This window comes from Vidua chalybeata, chromosome 18 (assembly GCF_026979565.1).
Source record: "Vidua chalybeata isolate OUT-0048 chromosome 18, bVidCha1 merged haplotype, whole genome shotgun sequence".
NCBI lineage: Eukaryota > Metazoa > Chordata > Aves > Passeriformes > Viduidae > Vidua > Vidua chalybeata.
Window position 1 is genome coordinate 10079969 of NC_071547.1, and position 20463 is coordinate 10100431.

Below are 20463 nucleotides of genomic sequence, written 5' to 3' on the forward strand. Positions count from 1 at the left end.
GGAGTTTTGCTCCTCCCTTTAACAGCATCTGTGACTTTTTGTCTCCTTTTATGCTTTGTAGCCTGAAGGGCATAAAAACTGTCCCTCTACCACCCCATCTGAACCAGCCTCCACATTCCAAAGGAAGCCTACAAAATACCTTTTCTACCTCTGCCCCTACTGGGGTAAAAGGACCAGGGAAAAACACAAGTGACTAATTCTGAATAAGAAATTCACTTAACAAAAAAATGGACACATTCCACTTTCACACTCTTCACAGCCCATAAAACAAGATAAAAGTAATTGGAGAAATGCTTCATCTGTTGTCATGACTGTGCCACACCACCTCCTAGGACAATGTGAGGTTTTAAAAGCAGAGGCTTGTGAAAGACCTGCAGGATATGAAGAGTTGTGTGGTCTCTGTTAGTTGCCATGTCAGTAGCCACAAGCAAAGCTCAGCTCCTTTTTCCCTCCCTCACACCTACCTTTTTTAGTAAACACGAGCTAGACCTGGCCTGACTATTAAATCTTCTTAGTCAGAAGTTAATTTTAAGGCACTTTGGTTCTTGGCTCTTAAAATGATGAGACTCAGCAGAGCTGGTCAAAGTTCTGGGAATCATTACAGAGCACTTTGGGTGAGGCTGAGGGGTCAAGTGAAGTGACATCTTTGCTACTGAGTCACTCTACCCCCTTGGAGATATCACTTACCGTCCCTCTATCAGCTGACTCATTTTAAAAGAGAGTAGGGACCAAACAGGATAGATCTGAGGTCAGGAGAGACCTGTGTTAGGGGAATGCATGTCTTGGATTAGATGGGGTGAGGAGTGACCTTACAAGCTTTTCAGGCACAGAAGTCAGGGATGACACTCACCAAACACCGTGCTCTAGGCCAGAATCTCTCATTTTCACTGTTTAGATTATCTCTCTTATTATTTGATTAAAAACAAAAGGCAGTTAAGCCCCCACTGAATACTGGTTGAAATGTGAACATGAGGCTGCCATGGCTCACCATGACCACACAGCCTACTTTGGTCTGGATACTTCACTTCCAGTGGAGTTTCCCCTTCTCTTACCTCAGAGTAGGTGTCAAAAAAGAAATGCAGTGGCCTTCAACCTCAGGCTGTGCAGTTCAAAGTCCTGAAGAATCCATTGATATCTGGCAAAGTTCTTTTCCCTTGACATAATGCAAGCTTATTCAGCCAAAGAGAAGTCATTGCAAGTGGTGTGGAAGCTGACTCAGCCCTACAGCGAGAGATGACAAACTCAGAGGAGCCATCCTCAGACGTGAGCTGGGAGATCAGATTCACACATGTCATAAATCACATTGTAAAGGACACATGAGCAAGTGCTTCTTGCAGCTTGTGTGCTGTGGAGAGTGAGCTGCGTGGGAGCAGAATAGAACTCACCCCAGAGTTCAAGACAGGGTACAGTTACTGGCAGAAACCCTCTGGATAAATTTCTTACTATACCTTGGGGTCCCAGATTTGTTCCTCTGTCTTTACAGTGGCTGAGTGATCTGTTTCCAGGCCCCCTCCTGCTTTTGGGTGACTTGTGGATTGAGCCCACTTTGCCAGGCTGGCAGGGAGTGCAGCAGAAGAGGTCGGGCAGCCTTGTCAGAGGCTCAGTCCCATCCCAGGGACACGTGTCCTGCTGTGCGTGCAGAACATGCCGTTGTGCTTGGCAAATGGAAAGTTGGGAGTGCACAGAAGAAACCCCTCACACACCCTTCTCTGCTCCACCACTGCATGCCTCCCGAGACCTGCTGATTCAAAATGAGGTTTGGAGGTGGGAGGATTGTAAGAGGAAACCAATGTTTAGGTAGTTTTTGAGCCTGAAGGTGCTGCCTGTGGAGAGCGAGGGCTCAGTCTCAGAAAGCTGGGGGTCAGGCAGCAGCCCTGCAGAGCCCTGAGGGCTCCAGCCTTGCCTGGAGCTATCTCAAAGCCTGGGTAGGTTCCACATCTGTTCAAGGTTTGGTGATATGGACTCTTCCTTCCAGGAAACACCACCTTCCACAAAGGCTCCTGAACAGCTGTCAGGTAACCAGGGTGTTTCTAACCCGCTTGGCCCCGTCAACCCAGTGACTTTCCTTGTATTTAGATTTTACTTGCCTTTGGGAATTCGACCCTTCAACTCTTCTTGTGTGTGTGTGTCGCCCTGGTTATCAAGAGTTTTCTAAAGCCTTCTGAGTTTACATTCTTGTAGAGAACTTTCTCTCACAACTTTCTGTAAATAACCTATTGTTTTGCATTCTTTCATAGAGGCGGAGAAATTTGATGCACAGGTAGTTTGTCCAGTGTCGTTGGAGAGGTGGCACGTTCACCCTCCAATCCACTGGCATCTTTTGAGAACTATAAAAGATTGGAGTCAGAAAAAATAAATTAGTCTCTTCATCGTGACCAAGGCTGTGGTGCGTCATTTTTGCTTGTGTCATTTGGTGACATGTGTGCACACACAGACACACAAAGTAAAGACTAATGGTGGAGATGACTCCATCTTCCCCCTTCTGAGGCAATCAGGAATAAATAACTGACAGACCAAGTTAGGGCCCAGGGGAGGAAATGAGCCTAGAGAGAGATGTTTGCACACTGTTTCAGCAGAGGCACCTGAACAGATGCTGAGAGTGAGGGACACTGTGGCAGCAACCAGATACAACCTATTTCCAGGTTGAGAGGCAGAACACACTGTGAGCACATATCCAAAGATAGAGATCCAAAAGCTACAACTTCTGGAGCCTCACCACTCATGGATCCTGGCTGCAACCACAGAAATTGAAGAGCCAGTGCTGATCTTCAGGTGAAAGCTGTAAACCCCTGGCTGTGCCTGCAGGGAGGCACCCCAAGAATTTAATTTCATATTATCCCCAAGAGAATTTGTTTTTTGTGCAATCTGAAGAAACTTACACCACATTTTGAGTGTCTGGCTGACCCCCTTCATACAGCAGCAAAGAATCCCCACTTATATTTAGAAGCCTCTTCTAGGATTACATATCAAGATACGTGCACTGGGCTGTTTTGCAGAATGCAGCTGCCTTGTAAGAAGCCAAAGGTGCCAACATGATCCAGGAGCTGAGGCCAGCAATTTCAAGTTTCCATCTGTCTCTGCCTGTAATATGTGCAGGAAAGAAAAGGGAGTTGGACTTGAGGCATTAGTTGCTGCCTTCAGTGTGTGAGGACACTGAGTCCAAAAAATGGAAGCCTGAAGCAGCTTTGCAGAAGGAAGACTCTGTTCATGCACCCAGGACACAGATGTTGAGTTGAAATACATCTTACTGCTTCCCACTTCCCTCTGTTTCATCAAATAACATCATTCAGCACATATATCATATAACAGGGTTTTTTTCCTACCAAAAAATGTAGGTCCAATGCAGAATAATGGACCAAATCCATACCTAGATGCGTATGAATGAAGAACAGGTAATTTCCAGAGCTGTCAGAGATAATGAAATTTCTATACATGCCCCTTTAAATATGGAGCAGGCACAAATTCCTCAGTCAGACACCTGCATTCTGCCTTCCATACCCACTGCTGGCACTAGGGCCTTGCTGATTTGGGCACTAAAAGTCATTTAGGCTCCCTGTGTTTGCTGCCTGCTTCGGGATGTCTCTGTCACACCTACAGCAGAACAATGTGGTTGTACAAGGACCATACCTCTTTCCAGCACAAGCTGCACTTCCCAAACATGGTTGAAAATTTATGTAAACATAAATAAATGAAGAGAACCAATACCAATACATTAGTAAAGCAAAAATAAGATTACCTATGACACAGAAGCACTAAGGACATTAGAGGAATTGCTGCATTCTCTCCTCTCTGTCACATTAAGTGGTTTAATATAAAGCCTTTATTTTTATACCAATCAATAGCACTGTAAGGTACCAACATTTATCTTCAGAAGCACTGAAGATACAATGGCTCAATTCTCAATTATATTAAGAGTGAGACTTCAAAGATATTTATGAGGAACAAGATGCAAGTTAGATTTCCAGTATGGTTTTCAAAAGCTTCTGAACAAGTCGGGTGTCTAGCTCCTATTGATCTCAACCCTTGTCAGGCAGTTAAAAACATATTTCAAGTTGTCTATTCCTATCCTCTGGTGCCCACATAACTTTGGAAACCTCCTTTTGCTGTGATTCACTTCATTCTGAAACTGTCCAAGGGGTTAGAAAAAGGGATATTACTTTTTCCAGTAGAAGAGGCAACAAAACTTACGAAAGACACTTCCCACATACCAGAATAGACATGAATTAAAAGTAATTTTATTCCATTTGTCAATGACATTTCTATCATATCTGATAATAAGGCAAGCTACTAAAAGTCCCACAAGACATATCAGACCATTAAAATAGTATTCAAAAACCAAAGAGGAGTTCACAGAACAGCCAATTCTAGGGATCATCAAAATCAGTGGCAAGATTCCCATGTGGACAAATCTGATCAGTGTAAATGTTTAATAAATCAGCTGACTTCACCAGTGTTTGTGAAGTTTAATACTGCAGTAATTAAGGAGAGGTAATGCTTCACTGACTTCAATGAAAAACAGAATTTGGCAGGAAGGAAAGCGGAAAAGCACATTGAAAATATAATATCAAGGCACAAAAAAAAATACATGCTACTTCCAGGCATATGCTTCAACAGGTAAAGGTTTCTGGGAGGATTTTTTTTTTTAATTGGTTGTTGAACTCCTGACAGATGATTCTTCTCTCACCTGCACCTGCAGAACTCCCTGGATTTCTGGGCAGTTGCTCCAGGTTGATGTTGGTGCAGGGAGAGGGAGTGGAAGTTGGCACAACTCTCTTGAAAGTGTGGTAATAAAGCAGAGCAGCAACTGCTGAGGGTGCAGCCACATCTTAATACTCACCAGAGCTTGCTCCTTTTAATATAGAATATCTGTGTGACAAAACAATTGTATTCTGTGAAACAGTTTCCAGCTAATAGAAACAGCTGTCCCATGCTAAATTTTCACAAGGTATCAAGAAACTGCAGTAATTTAGAGGCCATCAATTCTAGAACCTGAGGCTGCTTGCTGAGTAGTGTTTAAGGATCAGGAAGTGTGCCTGTAACTAGGCAGAGGTGCAAAAGTCTGTCCATCTCTATCTGCAGTGATACACAGACCAGTCATAGAGATGAGAGGATGAGCTAAACAAAACCCACAAGAACAAAGCAGAACACAATGAAACTATGTGCCTTGCTAGAAGCACAACAACAAAGGGATGAAGGACATCTGTTTAAAAAGAAGATCTTCTGTCAGATAAAAAAATAGGAACTTTTTACATATGTGAGGTTTAAAGAGGAAAATATGATCAGTGCAAATTTAATGTGGGACAAGAGCTAAGTCAAGGGAGTGCAACAATGAAAGACAACAAAACAAAAAAAATATTAAGAAAAACATGGATGCTATGGAAGAAGAGTCTCTCTTAATAATCAAGTTATTGAAATCGGTCCCAGGTGTTTAAAAATCCAAGGTAAAGTTCTAAAAGCTGAGGATGACAAAAGAAAGCAGCTGCTGAGTCAGAGTGCGCCCATGGCATTATAAAATCACAGAGCAGGATAAAATCACAAACCCATGGGTACAGTTGTGTCATGGTGAGATTATTTTAAAATAATGAAAAAATCCTTAATGGCCTGATCCAAAATCTGCCAGAAGTAACAGGAGTTCTTCTACTAGCTTCAGTGGGCTGTGCATCAGATCTTACACTGTGCACCATAAACAGTCTGGATACGTTGGCTTTGTCTGGCTGGGGTCAGCCAGGGAACATCACAGATCCAGCATACATTCCATGGAAAAGAGAAAGAAAAGGGATTTTTTTTTAGGGCAAGATCTCATTATACATTAGGGTAAAAGAGAAAATACTGCTTTATACTGAGGTGTCTTATAAATAAATAATTTTGAAAACCTGGTCACGCCATGCTGATTAACTAACTGGGCTATCAGTTCATTCACCAGCAACATGCCTCTGCAGACTTGTAGGGTCAGAGCTAACAGTCTGGAATGGTTTCCATCTCTTCTTTTTTCCCCTCCAGAGGTTTACATGTTGATATCATCCAAGTGCAGTCCTGGTCTTCAGATAGCATGCTGCAAGGACACAGAAATATGTGTGTTTAAAGGAGGAGAAGACAGAGAGTTTGCCCTATGAGTTTAAATTATTAATTCTACAGTTCTAATGGATACATTATGCCACATTAGGAGCACTTGTTCTCTTAACAAACATCCCTCTAGACTAGCAGCTCAATACAGTTTTGAGTCAAAGAGCTGAGTTTCTAATGGCATTGGTCATCTGTCAATCTGAACTAAATTTTTAAACTGGGTTACCTGAATCAATGCAAATTAGGGCCTTTCATTGCCAGGAAACGGGCTCTCATTTGACAAAGATTCATGAGGTCAACAGCATCTCTGCTTCCTTGGAGTGGTACATAAAGCAGTCAGACAAGAACAACCCTCCAGCAGTGGAGAACTTGGTAAATCCAACAGTAACACTCAACACACTTTAAAAGGACTGGGAAACCTGTGCTGTGAATCTGCATTAGGAGAGGAAGGATCTGAGGAGTTCCCTCAAATTCTAGTGTAGAGGAAAGCTCTCAGACAATACCCATGGATGCCCTGACCTGTCCCTGGATTCTGGGTTCTGCTGGAGTTTGGGGGATCTCTTCCATCAGGCAGCTGCAATCTAGCAGCTCCTCAAGGAGGGATTTGGGACCTGAGGCACTGCACAGTAAATACATCCTGCAGACACCATTAATGCCTTTGCTGACTGTCTCTTGGATGCTACTCATGGCTCCACTGGGTCGAATCCATTGTGGGAACATCTCCTCTGTGCACAGATGAAACAGCTGTTTCTGGACCAGGATTTTTCATGTGGTTTGCTAAGGAAGTCAGGCTGATGTGACCACATTGTCTGTGCACCTGCACACTGTGCCACTGCTCTGCCTCCCAGCTGAGGGAACACTTTGAGAGACAGGTTGAGGACTTTAGGCTCCTATGTTTTCACAAATCCAGTGAAACAAGGTAAGGATCAAGGAAATAATCAGTATGTGCCCTTACAATAGAAAAGCAGCAGTATGAGCTACCTGGCTGGGTGGACACCAAGAATTAAAGAACAGGAATGCCCTGACTTCAGGCTTGGAGCTCTATCCCTTACTGGCAGGCCAATCCCTGCAGCACAAGACCCTGCCTTGTTTATTTTTATAAACAAGGTACAGAGGACAGGATGGCCAATGTAAAGATCTGGAGGCTGGCTGAGTAATCCCTGTCCTTGTGCTGGTCTTCAGCTTATTCTGTCTCTGAAAGACAGGCAGTCACTGAGTGGAATGCCTGCAAAGGCTTCTGAGAGCTGCAGGAACAGGATGGCAGAGATATTAAAAATAATCTTGCACTCCTTTTCCTCCTGAAGAATTATTTCTAAGTCAGTGAGGAAACTGTTCCTGGTGCACAGTCTAAACACTTACTCCTTTTCCTCCTACCTGGAATTACCAATGCTGCATTACTGCACATGTGCTTGATTTAAAACCCTTCTGATTCTGAGCAGTGCAAGCTGGTGCTTTCCTCACAGCCTGGCTGGCTTTGTGTTCCTTGGAAGCCATGCTGACAGGTGGCATTTCTGTGGCTTCCCTGGGGTGAAGTTCTAAATCAAGTGAGATTAAAGAAGGGGTCAGAAGTTCAGGCTCCTCTAGGAAAGCATTAAAATATCATAAGGGTTTGCATAAAATTCCAAAGTCACAGCATTTTGGCTTCCTTTCTCAGAGCAAAACTGTTGCTGTTTCAGTCTACTAAAGTTTTTACTTCTCTCTAACACCTCTCACTCATTCTCCACATTTCTGCTTGGCTCACTCGTACTTGTCCAGACTGCAGAAGTCCATGAGAGAGGAGCACAGAAGACGTGGGCTGTATATGAAATGCCTTGTGGCTCAACTGGGTGGCAAAACTCATGTGAGCTCTAGTTCAGCCCTGAACAGCACTGCAAAGTGTCACTCAGACACTAGAGGTGGTCTACAAGTATGTGCTGTGAGGAGCTGAATATTGTTCTGATCTTCATGGCAGGATGAAGTAGAATATGACATGTTTAGATCCAGTTAAGAATAGGCTTTGGGATACCTAGGATCTCTTTCACTTAAGTAAGGAGGATCCAGCCCAGGCTTTTGTTTCCCTAAACCCTGCCAGCAGAACTCAAATGTTATCTGAGGGTGTCTAGTGTCAGCAAAACCCAAAACTAAACAGAATTTGGAATCTGCTTCAAAAATGTTGAGGCTCCTCTGAAAACACAGATTGTAAGTGACTTGAGAGCCCTCACTGTATCACAAAATCACCACCTTTTGCTGAACAAAATGCTTAGAGGTGGGAAGGCTGACTCCAAGCATGTGCAAGTCTGGGGAAAGGCTGCTGAGAGGAGCATGATGAGAACAGTGGCACTGGGTGGGAGCAAAGAGGGTATGGCACACACAGGCTGTGGCACACAGCCCTGCCCTGCTCCAGGTCACGCTGGTGTCCCTCAGGGAAGGCAAATACATCCCATTTCTCACTGCAGTTCTTGATGGACAACATGCCTGAGGCACACATGCAGGGCCAGACTGTGGTGACACAAATACCAGCTAAAGTTACATCTGAGCAAACCCTGGAAATGCTCAGCACTCAGGACAGGCAAGGCAGGGGCACAGGGGAAGCTGACAGGGGAGGGTAAAAGCAAATGGGGAAGAGTAAGAATAAATTTGGCCCAGTGTGGAAGGAGGCCCAGCCCTGACTTCACACACACCACAGCTCTGCACTCAGAGTCCTCAGCACGATGAGGGACACACCATTTTACACTGATCAGGACACACAAGTTTTATTGCTGGGCTGTCAGCTCCAGTGATGCAAGTGATGGCTTCCCCTTGCCTACATTTAGGGGCATGACTGCAGAACATAGATGGTTCCCAAGTGCTTATATCCTGTTCCAGGATATAAATATGTATCACTACATATCTTAATATATGTCTGCTAAAGATAACATGCCAGTGTTCGAGACAAATGAGGCTCTGCAAGGCAGCAGGAGAAGCCCCAAACTGACTTAGCTCTGAGTAAATCTTCAAAATGAGAAGTCAAGGCTGTTTCTTCCCTGCAGACGTAGGTGTTGGCTGCTGTTATTCCTGTGCTACTGTTGCTCTGTGACTGAACAAACCAAGGAAGGCACATGAGGACACTTGGAAGAAGGGGTTTTCTGAAAAGTGAAAGGATCTTCCTCTTCCCAAGTCTGGCACTATTACTGGGGGTACACTTGGGAGTATTATTGGTTGTATAAAATCATTGTTTGCTCAAAGCAGCAATTTCCTGCTCTTCCTCTCTCTGCAACTTCTACCATTTCTACCCTCAACACGCCTGACTCAGTATTTTTCTCCTGGCTGAGGCATGTGGAGTTGTTTTGAAGGAGGCTTCAGAGCCAGCTGAGCCTGACTCAAGTTCCTGTACCTATAAGAAAACTTGTGTAACAGTTGATAGAGATTCCCCCCTGCCAACCTGACTTGGATGTCTCACTTTTGTTGTTTCTCAGAGGCTTCATGTTGTGGATGAGAACTTGAGTTCTCTGTACACTTTGCATCTTTGATACTGGCAGCAGTATCTCCCAGAGGTAATTTACAGTGAGACTTGTTATCCCTTGAAGACCAAAAGATGCCACAAGGAATGGCAGCAGGAAGAACTGGGTACTGTGGTATCTGATTCATTTCAAGTGGATAAAGTACAGGAATGAATCTTGGAAGGGTCAAGCTTTTCATACATACTGCTGAAGTCTAACCTTCAGGAAAAATGAATGTGTAGGTCAGGGAAACATTAAATCTGTGCTTAATGGTGATCAAATAAATCTGCCATATTATTGTATCAAGGCTATTTTGTGCTACCTTACTAATATTGAAAAATATATTAAAGTTAGCATAGAATTAATTTACAATCACTTCACTTCAGCAGAAGCAAAGTGGCTGTCAGTAAATAATCATGAGAAAGGCACAAATGGGTGTGAGGTCACTGAATGGAGTGTGCAAAGCCATTCACAGCAGTGGATTGTCGACTAAAACAATTTAGTATAAAGTAAAAATGTCCAAAAGTAAGGCAACAGAGGGGACCCAGGTAAGCATGGAGAGTGGAAAGACCAGCTGGGTGCTTCTGTTCAGTCATTTTCACATCAAAAGGTTGTTGTTGCCATCAAATCCTTTCCTAGAAGCAAAGGCTCTTTGGAGGGTGACAAGTGAGAGGGAGAAGGGGAGCAGTAAAGAGGCTGGAAAGGCAGAGAGCAGAGTGAATCCAGTAAACCTGGACTCCTCACAAAAGTCATGGTACCATTTGGCCAATAAAGCTCTGTGGAAACTATGTACAGAAAATAATATCCCAGCAGTGTTCTGAGGGTTCCCAGGCACCTGGCTGCTTCCAGCCAACAGAGTTTTCTCTCTAAAAAAACCCCAGAACCAAAACCAATTTAAAAAGTCCTCAAAATAAAAACAAAGTTGTATTATACTGGTTTACTGCTGCTTGGTCACTGTGAATGCTTCAGGCCAGGGCTGTCTACCACTCCTCACACTGCCCTTCCCTCCCCTACTTTGAAAAAATAACTGAGCTGCTCCCTTTGCCTGTGAAATGATGAGTAAGGTGGTGGAGATGAACAGAAGAATTTACTGCTGCTGTCAATTACAAAACTTGGCACCCCCAGCCTGCAGGGACTTGGGTTTAAATCTGCCAGCGCTGAATGAGCTGAACACAAGCTGAACCAGGACTCATGCTTGCAAAATGCACAGAAAATTAATGAATGCACAGGACACTTAGAGTCTGCAGCACCATCTAATAATATCCCACAGAGCTGGACCCCCTGTCCAGTAGCTTCCCTGCAGCTCAATATGTTGTGCTTCAAATCTTGTATGAAAATGCTGTACATGTTTAAGCAGTTACTGCATTCCACTCTCCAGAGATGTCTTCATTTCAGTGGTAAATGGGGTGTTCTCTGTTTATAGCTTATGCATAAGTTTGTACAGTGCACTGAAATGCCCTCCAACCAAACCAGCCAATAATAAATTAATTTAAATTGGTTATTTTAATGGGAAGTGCACAGTACTGTGGAGAAAAGAACATATTGTTGTACAACCTTAAGAAAGATTATCAATACCCTCAATTGCTTTTGTCCTCTTTTCCAGTAATCCATCTGGGTAACCCCAGAGATTCATTTGTTGAGCTTTGTTTCTATTATTGCAGGTGGGGGAGGGCAGGACAATAACACAGCATGGAGAGTGAAGGGCCGTACCTCACAGAGACACCTGTCAGAATGACATTTGTGGTCACTTTTGATATAGTTCTGGTCATCTGTTTTACTGTCAAATAGTAGAAGAGTAACTGACTGTTGTCTCCTCCTTGCAGAGTTAAAAGATCAGTTGGCCGTGAGACTGAAAATTAGCACCTGGGGATTCTGTAACCTGAAATTTAAAGATCTCAGGTCACTTGATCTGAAAGATGGTGAAGCTGATGAGGAGAAAAACCAAAAAGCAACTGGCCAAAATTGGAAAAACAAATTGGAGCTGCAAGAGTTTCTAGAAAACCACCTGCTGCTTGTGTTTAACCCCAGACAGCAGAATTTTCTGAAGCGTAAAATATGATAAAATCCCTTTGGAAAGCATACATGCATCCCTAAATAGATAGAGAGAGGTGGTTGTGGCAGCCCTTAGAGTCTTGCTCTGGAGGCCCAGCCCAGAGGGCTGGGAGAGCCCTTGCTCACCGTTGTGAAGTGAACCACGCAGTAGATGCCGATGATGACGAGGCCGATGATGATGGAGGCCACGGCCACCCAGAGCGCGTTGCGACCCAGCCGCTTGGAGCCTTCTATGTCCCCTTGGTTGTAACTGTTCAGAGCCTGCAGAGGGCAAACAGGGAGTCACAGCTCTTCCTTTCAAACACAAACGTGACAGCTCTGAACCAACAGAACAAATCAAGGTCTGCTGCCAAGGTAAGCAGGGAGTCTTCCGGAATTTTCTGTTCCACTCATTTTCAGTACCTTTCATTGAAGCTACAGCTCTTTTTTTTTTTTTTTTTTCTCCAGTGGTGGAGCTTTGTTCATATGATACATACCAGCATAAAAGCTGTCAAACCAACATCCACCCACTTGCATAAACCAGTGGCTTTTATCTTTGGAAATAGTTTTGCAGAATATGGGAATTATTAGTTGGCCACTTCACCAGCAGTGAGATAAATTCTTATTCTTTACAAGACTATAAGCATAAAAAAAGAGCATAAATAGGCTGCATTTTTAGAGAAAGTCTCTGCAAAACTTAAAAAAGCTTACTAATTTCCTATATTTCCAGTATTTTACTTTTCCAAACAAAGTCTGAAGAATTAATAGGTAGTTTGCTAGTGGTGGGAAAAATACAAACCAAAGAAACACAGGTCATCTGAACAAAACATCTGAGTGCCATCTTCATGGGCTAGAAGTTGTGTTCCTTTGCATTTCAGAAGACACTGATAATTATTATCATATCCATCCTGATATATCACCATATTATCTCAAGAGACTTGAGTTTCTCTCTACCCACTGTGACTTAGCAGATGCCTTACACTAATTTCATGCTCAGATTGCAATGTGTGATAGGACCACTCTGACCTTCTAGGCTTCTGTGAGACAGAGAATAAGATTTTCTGAATTTATTTTGGTTTAACCAATCCATTTTAAAAGGAAAAGATTCAGTAATCAACACAGAAGTACTGTAGTACATGAGTCTAAACACAGTTTGTAGAATTTTTTCCCCAAGAATGAGATGCTATCAAAGCATTAAAAAGGGCATTATTCCTAAGAATTCTTTTGTAAAATCATGCGAGTTTGAGTTCATAAACCATAACACTGAGTCCAGATTTCTTGATCAGGTTTCACTATTGAACCCAGCATACTTCCTCAGGGAATCAGATTAGTCACAACATGGTTTTTAGTATCTTGTATATATTTCAGGAGGTATCAGAGAAATGGGAAGAGTAGGGGGAGAGATATGGGGACCTGATCAAATTAACTGCTCTCTGGACTAAAGAATTCAGATTGTCTCTAGAAAACGACTGTATGAGGTATCACCAAGTGCTATAATGAAAGTGCTTCAGCTATAAATCACTTTTTGCAGCAAACACAGAACAACAGAGTGAAGAGCTGAGTCTGTGGGGGCAGGAAAGGGATGAAGTTCAGAGCACACCAAGCAATGGCTGTAGAGCCATTCCTCCCAGGCAGGAAAGTAATGAGGGGCATGATGTGTGTGCTGTGTCAATTAGTGAGCACGCAGAGCTAATGGGCTGGGTGCACTCGTGGTGTCAGCACTGCAGGAGCATCAGTCCAGCCCAGACAGTCCCAAAGCAACACAGCCTGCATTCCTAGAACTGCATCTCAAGGATAAGTGCAGGTACTTATTCTCTGGAGTCTACGAAAGGCTGAGATGCTGATGCACTCATGTCCTTAAAGAGAGCACTGATACATTTCTTCCCTTCCTGGAAGCCCACATGCCTAAACATTTCTCTGGTTTGTGTCCCCAAAGAATATCACTAATACCTCTGCTCTGCTGTCAGATTTCATTGAGGTTGGAAAGCACATAATGGGGAAAGAGGGCAGAGATGGAAATGAGAGATGGACACAAGGACATGGTCAAACAGGACAGTGCCAGCCCTGATCCTGCTACAAAGGGGATGGCACAGTCCTCTCACCTAAACCACTCCACTGTCCTCAGCAGTCCTGGCTGCAGAAGAGCTTTCCCAAAGTACATTTGGAAATGTCTTTAAAAGGGTTATGAGGAGAAACACAGCTCAGCTTGGCCTTGAGCAGACTGACCTCCTCCTGTCTCTGCCAACAGCCACCAATGCCACAGTGGCTGCAGGGAGAAACACAGAGAAGCACCACAGACACCCTGGCCCTGGACTTTGTACTCCCCTCTTATCAAAGGACTCCCCTTGCATGGCATCTGCAGAGGGGTTCTGCAGACACCATTGACTCGGTTCCCCAGGCTTGTGGTCTCAAAAGTGAGACAGAGTTGTAAGCGAGACCTGACAGCACCAGCTTGCAGTTCTGGGCCATTTTACCAATGTATTTAGGAAGTCTGGAAAACGTCCATGTGATTTCTGCAGGTACTGCATAAATAATTCACCGTATAAACTTTAATAAATAATGTCATTTTAATATAAATCCACGATGAAGAGGAGGAAAACAGCATTAATGATAAAGAATAGGATTTGGGAGAGACAGGAAGGAGACCAAAGTTTCTCTATGAAGAGGTTTAAATTAAATGAAAGCATTCAATAAAAAAAATAAGAGGTTTGAGGGAGTGGTTGGGGTCTGATGCAAAGCTTTTTGAAATTCATTACTTCCATCTGCTTCAAAGGGCTCCTGGTCAAGCTTCCAGTTTTCAACATTAGACAGAGACAATGTCAACTGTTAAAGCTTTAACTGTTACATCTATTTATTTCCAAGGGCTGGGCAATATATTGAGAACACAGCATCTGTATGAGGCATTTGGTCTGTCCAACTTTTAAAACAAATTTCAGCCCTTTTCACCCTAACACCATATGATTTCTCAGGTTTCTGCTACCTCGCTGGCTATGAAGTCATAATGTAAGTTAAAGCCACAGTTCTGCAGCTGTTTATTTACTTGAGTAATCTCAGTGACTTCACCAGGTTCACACACATCTATTTATAAAACATTCTCAGTTCAACAATAAAGTGACTTGACCTCATGTGAACAGAACTGTACTGAATTAGCTATAAAATATTAATCCCTTTTTAATGTTTATTTTCTGTTCCACACTCCCAGAGCACTGATCATGGCAAAACCAGAAAGAACACTGAGTTACTTCAGAAATCTTCCTCTGCGTTTTTTACAGATCTGGGCAGACCAGACTGAGGTTCTCAGATCAGCATTTTCTAGGCTCTATAAGCCAGGCTGGGAGAACCTTAATTGGCTGTGCCTGGAGAGGAGACACTCTCTAGTTCAGACCTAAGGAAGAACGAGACTGCTGACTCAGGGTGACTCCTCACTGTAGGAACAGCTCACAGGGAAACACAAAGAAGAGGGGGGACTTGGGGAGCAATTCAGAACAGGCAGGTGCTGAGCAGGACACATGAAAGGGGAGTTAGCTCTGCAGGGTGCTGCAGAGAAAAACAAAACCCTACCAGTTTGCAAAGGCAAGGGCCATGCAAAAATGCCTTAACAGCAGCTGCTGAGCCCTGTTGTTTAATATTCCTGAATATTAAATATGCTGTTTAATATTCCTGAAGTGACTACAGGCTGTCCCATATGGTGTTAGATATCCAGGTACCTACAAGCTACCTAACAAGGGATGTATAAATAATAAACTCTGCAGGTAAACTTTTTAACTACAGAAACACTGGTCACTCCACTGGTCACTGAGCTGGCCACAGCCAACACACTGCACATGGCTCATTAGGATCCCAATTAGAAGAGGTGGCTCCCTGAGAAAGCAAGGTCCATCCTTTCCTGTCCCCACGGATTCCACTACCCTCTAATTTGTTGTCTCTGCTGAGGGAAACCTATATAAAGACAAGGCATCTGAATCCAACAGCAACAAATGCAGACAAAGAACTTGTTACTATCAGAGGCAGACGAGCCAAGATTGTCACAGCTTGACCACATATGTTGTTTGAAGCATGGAAATGATTAAACAAAAATGTGTCAACAGAAAGAGGGAATTTGGAGCAAAAAAACAGTGAGAAATAGCTTTGGAGAGACTGTTTGGAGACTGTTACAAATGTAAGGCCCTATGAAATTACAGAACTAGTCCGACATAGAGATCTTAGAAATAAGACAGCTGAAGGGGGAGTACTGAGGAAGGCCAACAAAATATGTTCAATTGTCACACCTCAGTGCTGGCATTGAAAATATCCAATTAATTTCCCAGAGTTATTCCACAGCCTCCCTCTAGCTCTGACCCCATGAGCTGACACAGCCAGTCCACCCCAGGCAGGTCTCAGGCACAGCTGGCAGCTCCCTGAGAGCTCTTTGGGTTCACCACTGCATTGAGGAGCCAAAGAGCTCGGTGACACAGTGCCCACCCCCAACCTCACACCAGAGAAATCTGTGCCACAGAAGCCTCCTGACCTGGTACCTGCCCCCAAACTCTTGCCTGAGGTTACACCTGTATGGGGAAGAATAGGGCAGATCTGAGGGAGGTGTCCCTGGGGCTGAGTGAGCCAACTGATGGCACAACAGCTGCTCACAGTGATCCAGCTGCTGGAAGCACCAAGGAGCAGAGCTGATGGCATCTGGGGCTGCAGAAGGGTATTGAGAGCAGTGATCCTACAGTCAGGAGTCCTGGGGAAAGCAGAACTCCATTTGCCAAAAATGCCGAGCAATGCTCACTCTGCAAGTGGCCAATGGCTCGTTGGAGGGGGGCTCTTGTAGTGCCAATATGGCAACACAGTGATGCCAATAATACCCTTTCTACCAGCTCTCCTCTGACCCCTGCCAGGAGAAACAGACAGGTAAGGAACAAGGAAAGTTATTATTGCAATAAGAACTTGCAAAAGGTTTATTCTAAAAATAAAGGAGGTAAGATCTGTAACGGTGAGGTTTGAGCCTCCAAAGGTGAGAAAGAAGTGAGGAAACCAGTGCTGGAGTTGTAAATGGGGCAGCAGAAGAGACAGAAGAGACTGAAGACAAGCCTGTCACTTATTTTGGGGGTGTGTTAGAACCCAGACTCTACTTTTAGAGTGAAAACATTGTCTGAATTTAGAACAGTTAAGGAGGACGTGACACAGGTACACAGGGTGCTGAACCATGCCCCCTCTAGAAGCCAATAGGACTTTTCGTTTTAGGCCCATTTTGTGAAGTGGAAATTTTTAGGAAATCCACTTGTGAGGGTGTTTAAATCTGACCCATGGTCTCAGGTAGGCTCTGCAGACTGTAAAGGTATCTTCTGCAAGAAAGAAAATAAACCACTCTTGTATCTCAGTGTTAACCCTTAGCAGAGAGCTAACAGTTAATAGAACTAACAGTGTTAACTCCAGCTGAGAAAGGCAGAGAGGGTGCATATCCCAGCAGAAGTGGAAATAAAATCAGCACAGGCTAAAATGCAGAACCTGCAGCTGAGGATAATGCAGCAGTTACAGGTTGCAGCTTGGAAAGCCAGGGGGGGTCAGGCTGTGGAAAAGAAGTTGGACGTGTTATTTTTATAGAAAAGGAGAGGGTTTAGGTAGGATGCTGTTGAAACAGAAGCTATTCCCAGACAGGGGAGGTTATTGGTCTGGTTTTTGTTTCCCCCTGTAAGGGAGTGGGCAGCTGAGACCTGCACAGGCTGTTCAGCATTCAGGAAGTGCTCTTCCCACCCTGGTTCCTTCATATCCCCTGGTAACAGTTACTGATGCCTGACTCCAGAAGCCTGCATGAACTTCAACCAGGTTGTGGGTGGAGATTTCTCCATATGGGGTGCAAAAATCTTTAGAGGCCAAATTCTGTCCTTGACAGTTAACTTCTGTACAGCCCCAGCACCCTGACGAAAGCAGTGTCACAGTGAACAGATGCTCCCAGCCCCAGATCATCAGCTCTCATCACTTTATATAGCACCCTCAGTGTCCATGGGCAGAAAGGATGCTGAGTACCAGCAGAACCAAATCTTCCCAAAAGAAGGAAAAGAGCATATTGTATAGTTAAGGTAACAACAAAGAAAATAAACACAGAAGGAAAAAGAAAAAAAGAAGACAGCTAATACTTAACTAAAAAAAAAAAAAAAAAAAAAAAAAAGAGACTTGAACAATGGCTTTGGAATAGCAGTTTTCAAACAAACTTCAGCAATGTGATTTCTCATCAATCTTTACTCATCACACTTCACAAGAGTGTGTTTTGGGATATTTTAGACATAGTTAGCTATTCTTATACTTAATTGCAAAAAGAAATAACTACATTTTTTCTTACCTTTTCAGCTTGGCTGTCAGAGAAAAGGATGAAAATACACAACATGTTTTAAACCTTTTTCAGCTCCTAAACAACAGAAATACATTGCAGTGTTACTGATAACACTGATCATGTATACGGCTAGAAAACTCTGGATCTGACTCTGCAACTTTTAACTTAAAGGAGATTCTGTTCCAACACTCCTTTGGAAGTTAAGGGGATTGCTGGGTTATTAAGGACAGTGTGTATCAATTTTGGATTGTAGGAGTAAGGCTGTTCTCTCAGTTTGTTTGATACTCAATTTACACAGGCAATTGCCAACAACCTGCAATCATTATCGTCTATATTATTCTAACAAATAGGATCAAAGAACCTGTTTACTGGAAAAAAGGCACTCCTATTATATTTGATTAGCTAAAGCAGAAACCAAATCTGATTTCTGTTCTCCAGCTGACACTTCACCAAGATACTGTGTCCAGTTCAGCGTGCGACTTAGTTGATGTAACAAACCCCATTAACTGGAATAAACCTGGCACCTGACAGTGAAAACTTGTTGGAAACTGCCTTTCACTCCACGCTTTCCATCGCTGCTGGGACAGCTCGGTGGACCCCCTGCCCGCGCCTGCTGATGCTCCCAGGCTCGCTGCCTCACCCAGCGTCCGCAGGCTCCCGGGGTAGCGGCTCAAAGGCGGCTGGATGCCCCTTTCCCCGCCGGGGCCGGCGGTGGCCCCTCGGAGCCCAAGCCGGAGGTGCTACTCACCATGACGGCGAACACGAAGGCGACGATGTTGACGGGATAGGCGGGACAGAAGCAGGCGAGGATGCTGAGGAGCAGGTAGTTCTTGGGCTGCGGCTGCGGCGGCCCGTCGGGCAGCTCATCCTCGATGTTGGTCTCGGGGCTGTTCTCCAGAGCCCGCTTGATGTCGGCGCCGGCGGGGAGCGCGGACATGGGGCTGCGGTGCGGCGGGCGGGCGGCGCGGAAAGCCCAGCGCTCCGGGCAGGCGGGACCGAGCGGCGCCGAGCCAAGGGAGCCGCCCCGGGACGGGGCCGGGCGGGGCGGGGGGGGCTGCCCCCGGGTCTCAGCGCGGGGCTGGGATCACGGGGAGCGATGGGAAGAACACGGAGCCCGACGCCGCCCGCCGAGGTTCCCAGCGCCCCGTCCCCGCGGGGTCCCCGCGCTGCTCCCGCCCGGCCCCGGGAGCGCCCCCGGCGCCGCCGCAGCGCGGCCGGGGCGCAAAACCTGCGGCTGGTCCGGCCTTTACGGAACTTCTTCAGCGCCTGCACTTAAAGGACTTAAGTCGAGTTTGCACAACCCCCAGGAGAACTGTGCTGCGTTCTTAAACTCGCGTTTCCAAGTGTCCGAGCTGCTTCAGCAAGGGGGGTGAAGCCCGCAAAGCCATTTCTTCGCATCTGGACTGAATTTGCCATCTCCTAACCCCAGCCTCTTGCTGAGCTTAGCAAAAACATTGAAGAGCAGCAGAAACTAACGAACTTCAAGGATTATGGTAAATTTTTAAGCAAACGATTCAGTTCTTACTGAACATGACATCTGTAAGGTGAAACCCACTGTGGGGGATGCACGAAAGGGAGCAAGGAAATCAATATTATGCCTAAACCCTAGCATATTAGGAAAAAAAAAAAACCCAAACAACCACAAGTAAATAAATATCTACTTCCATAATGATTTTCAAGTTGGTGAGGAATGACATGGCAGCCTACATTGAGAAAGGAACAGGCTGTTTCTGCTATGTGATCCTAAAAAAACCTTCACACCTGTATCAGCAAAATGGAGACTTTTGGTCAGATGAAGGCTGAAGTTGAGATTTTGCTCTCACTGGCTCGTCCTGACAGCATTTCATTAATTAAAATTTAAAAAAATAGTAAGGTGTGCTTACAGCTTTATGAATGAGACAATTTTATCCCCGGGAGTTTTGCAATAGACTTGAATGGAGCCGCCGTTTCCCTGTTCTGGATGTTATCCTACAAGATGTGGCACAGTAAAGATTTTTATAAGAAATAAAGATGCCATGTTTTCACTTTCATAGACATTAATCGTCTCTCAGCTGCATGCCTGGAATGTAACACAGGGTGAGAATCTGCTGATTTATCAAAATGTCAAAAGAAAAGATGGTACATCTTTAGGAAAGAGTAAGAAAGACCAGCTCCCATCTGCTTGCCAATATAGCCATTAATGTTCAAGCACAAGCTCTGTGCAGCTGTAAAATCTCTGATCTGTTTGTTCTCAGGGGACTTTAAACACAGTCACCAGACAAGTGCAGGGAAAACAGTACACATCACACCACACGATTACTGTTAGGGCTGATTCAGTAGGGATGGAGTCCACATCCTCTGTCAGGGATCAGCATCTTCCAGGGCCCCTCAAGGCTTTAATCCACGAGCACACTTTCAGGACCCATTGTAATGGCTTGCAGTTTGAGTTTGCCTGCTGGTGGTTGAAACACAGTTAAATAAGAACCTGTTATCTCGTGACTGTGAAAATCCAGCTGCTTAGGGCAGTTTGAGCCATCCAAGGTGGACACAAACAAGGACAGCAAAAAGCTGTGGCAAATCAACTCTGAGGAGAAGGCAAAGTTGTGTGCAGAGATCAGCCAG

At 44.5% G+C, this 20463-nt stretch overlaps 1 protein-coding gene across 2 annotated transcripts; it reads right to left on the reverse strand.

Annotated features, from left to right (window-relative positions):
- Positions 1 to 4213: 4213 nt before the first annotated feature.
- Positions 4214 to 18802, reverse strand: TMEM233 (transmembrane protein 233). 2 transcript variants are annotated; one of them, XR_008434050.1, is made up of 4 exons: positions 18611 to 18802; positions 11700 to 11834; positions 5874 to 6052; positions 4214 to 5714 (listed from the first exon to the last, which is right to left on the reverse strand). XR_008434050.1 is itself a non-coding variant. In XM_053959588.1 (3 exons), exons 1-3 carry the CDS (start codon positions 18797 to 18799, stop codon positions 6041 to 6043), a joined length of 336 nt encoding a protein of 111 aa, XP_053815563.1. In that variant the 5' UTR covers positions 18800 to 18802; the 3' UTR covers positions 4214 to 6040. The 2 variants fall into 2 exon arrangements, 1 of the variants encoding a protein (XP_053815563.1); XM_053959588.1 differs by having other exon boundaries at positions 4214 to 6052.
- Positions 18803 to 20463: the final 1661 nt, after the last annotated feature.

Coding starts and splice junctions, on each gene's coding strand:
- TMEM233 (XM_053959588.1), bottom strand. CDS start 18,799: ATGTCCGCGCTCCCCGCCGGCGCCGACATCAAGCGGGCTCTGGAGAAC. Junction 11,835..18,610: donor CCTTCGTGTTCGCCGTCATG/GTGAGTAGCACC, acceptor TGCCCTCTGCAG/GCTCTGAACAGTTACAACCA.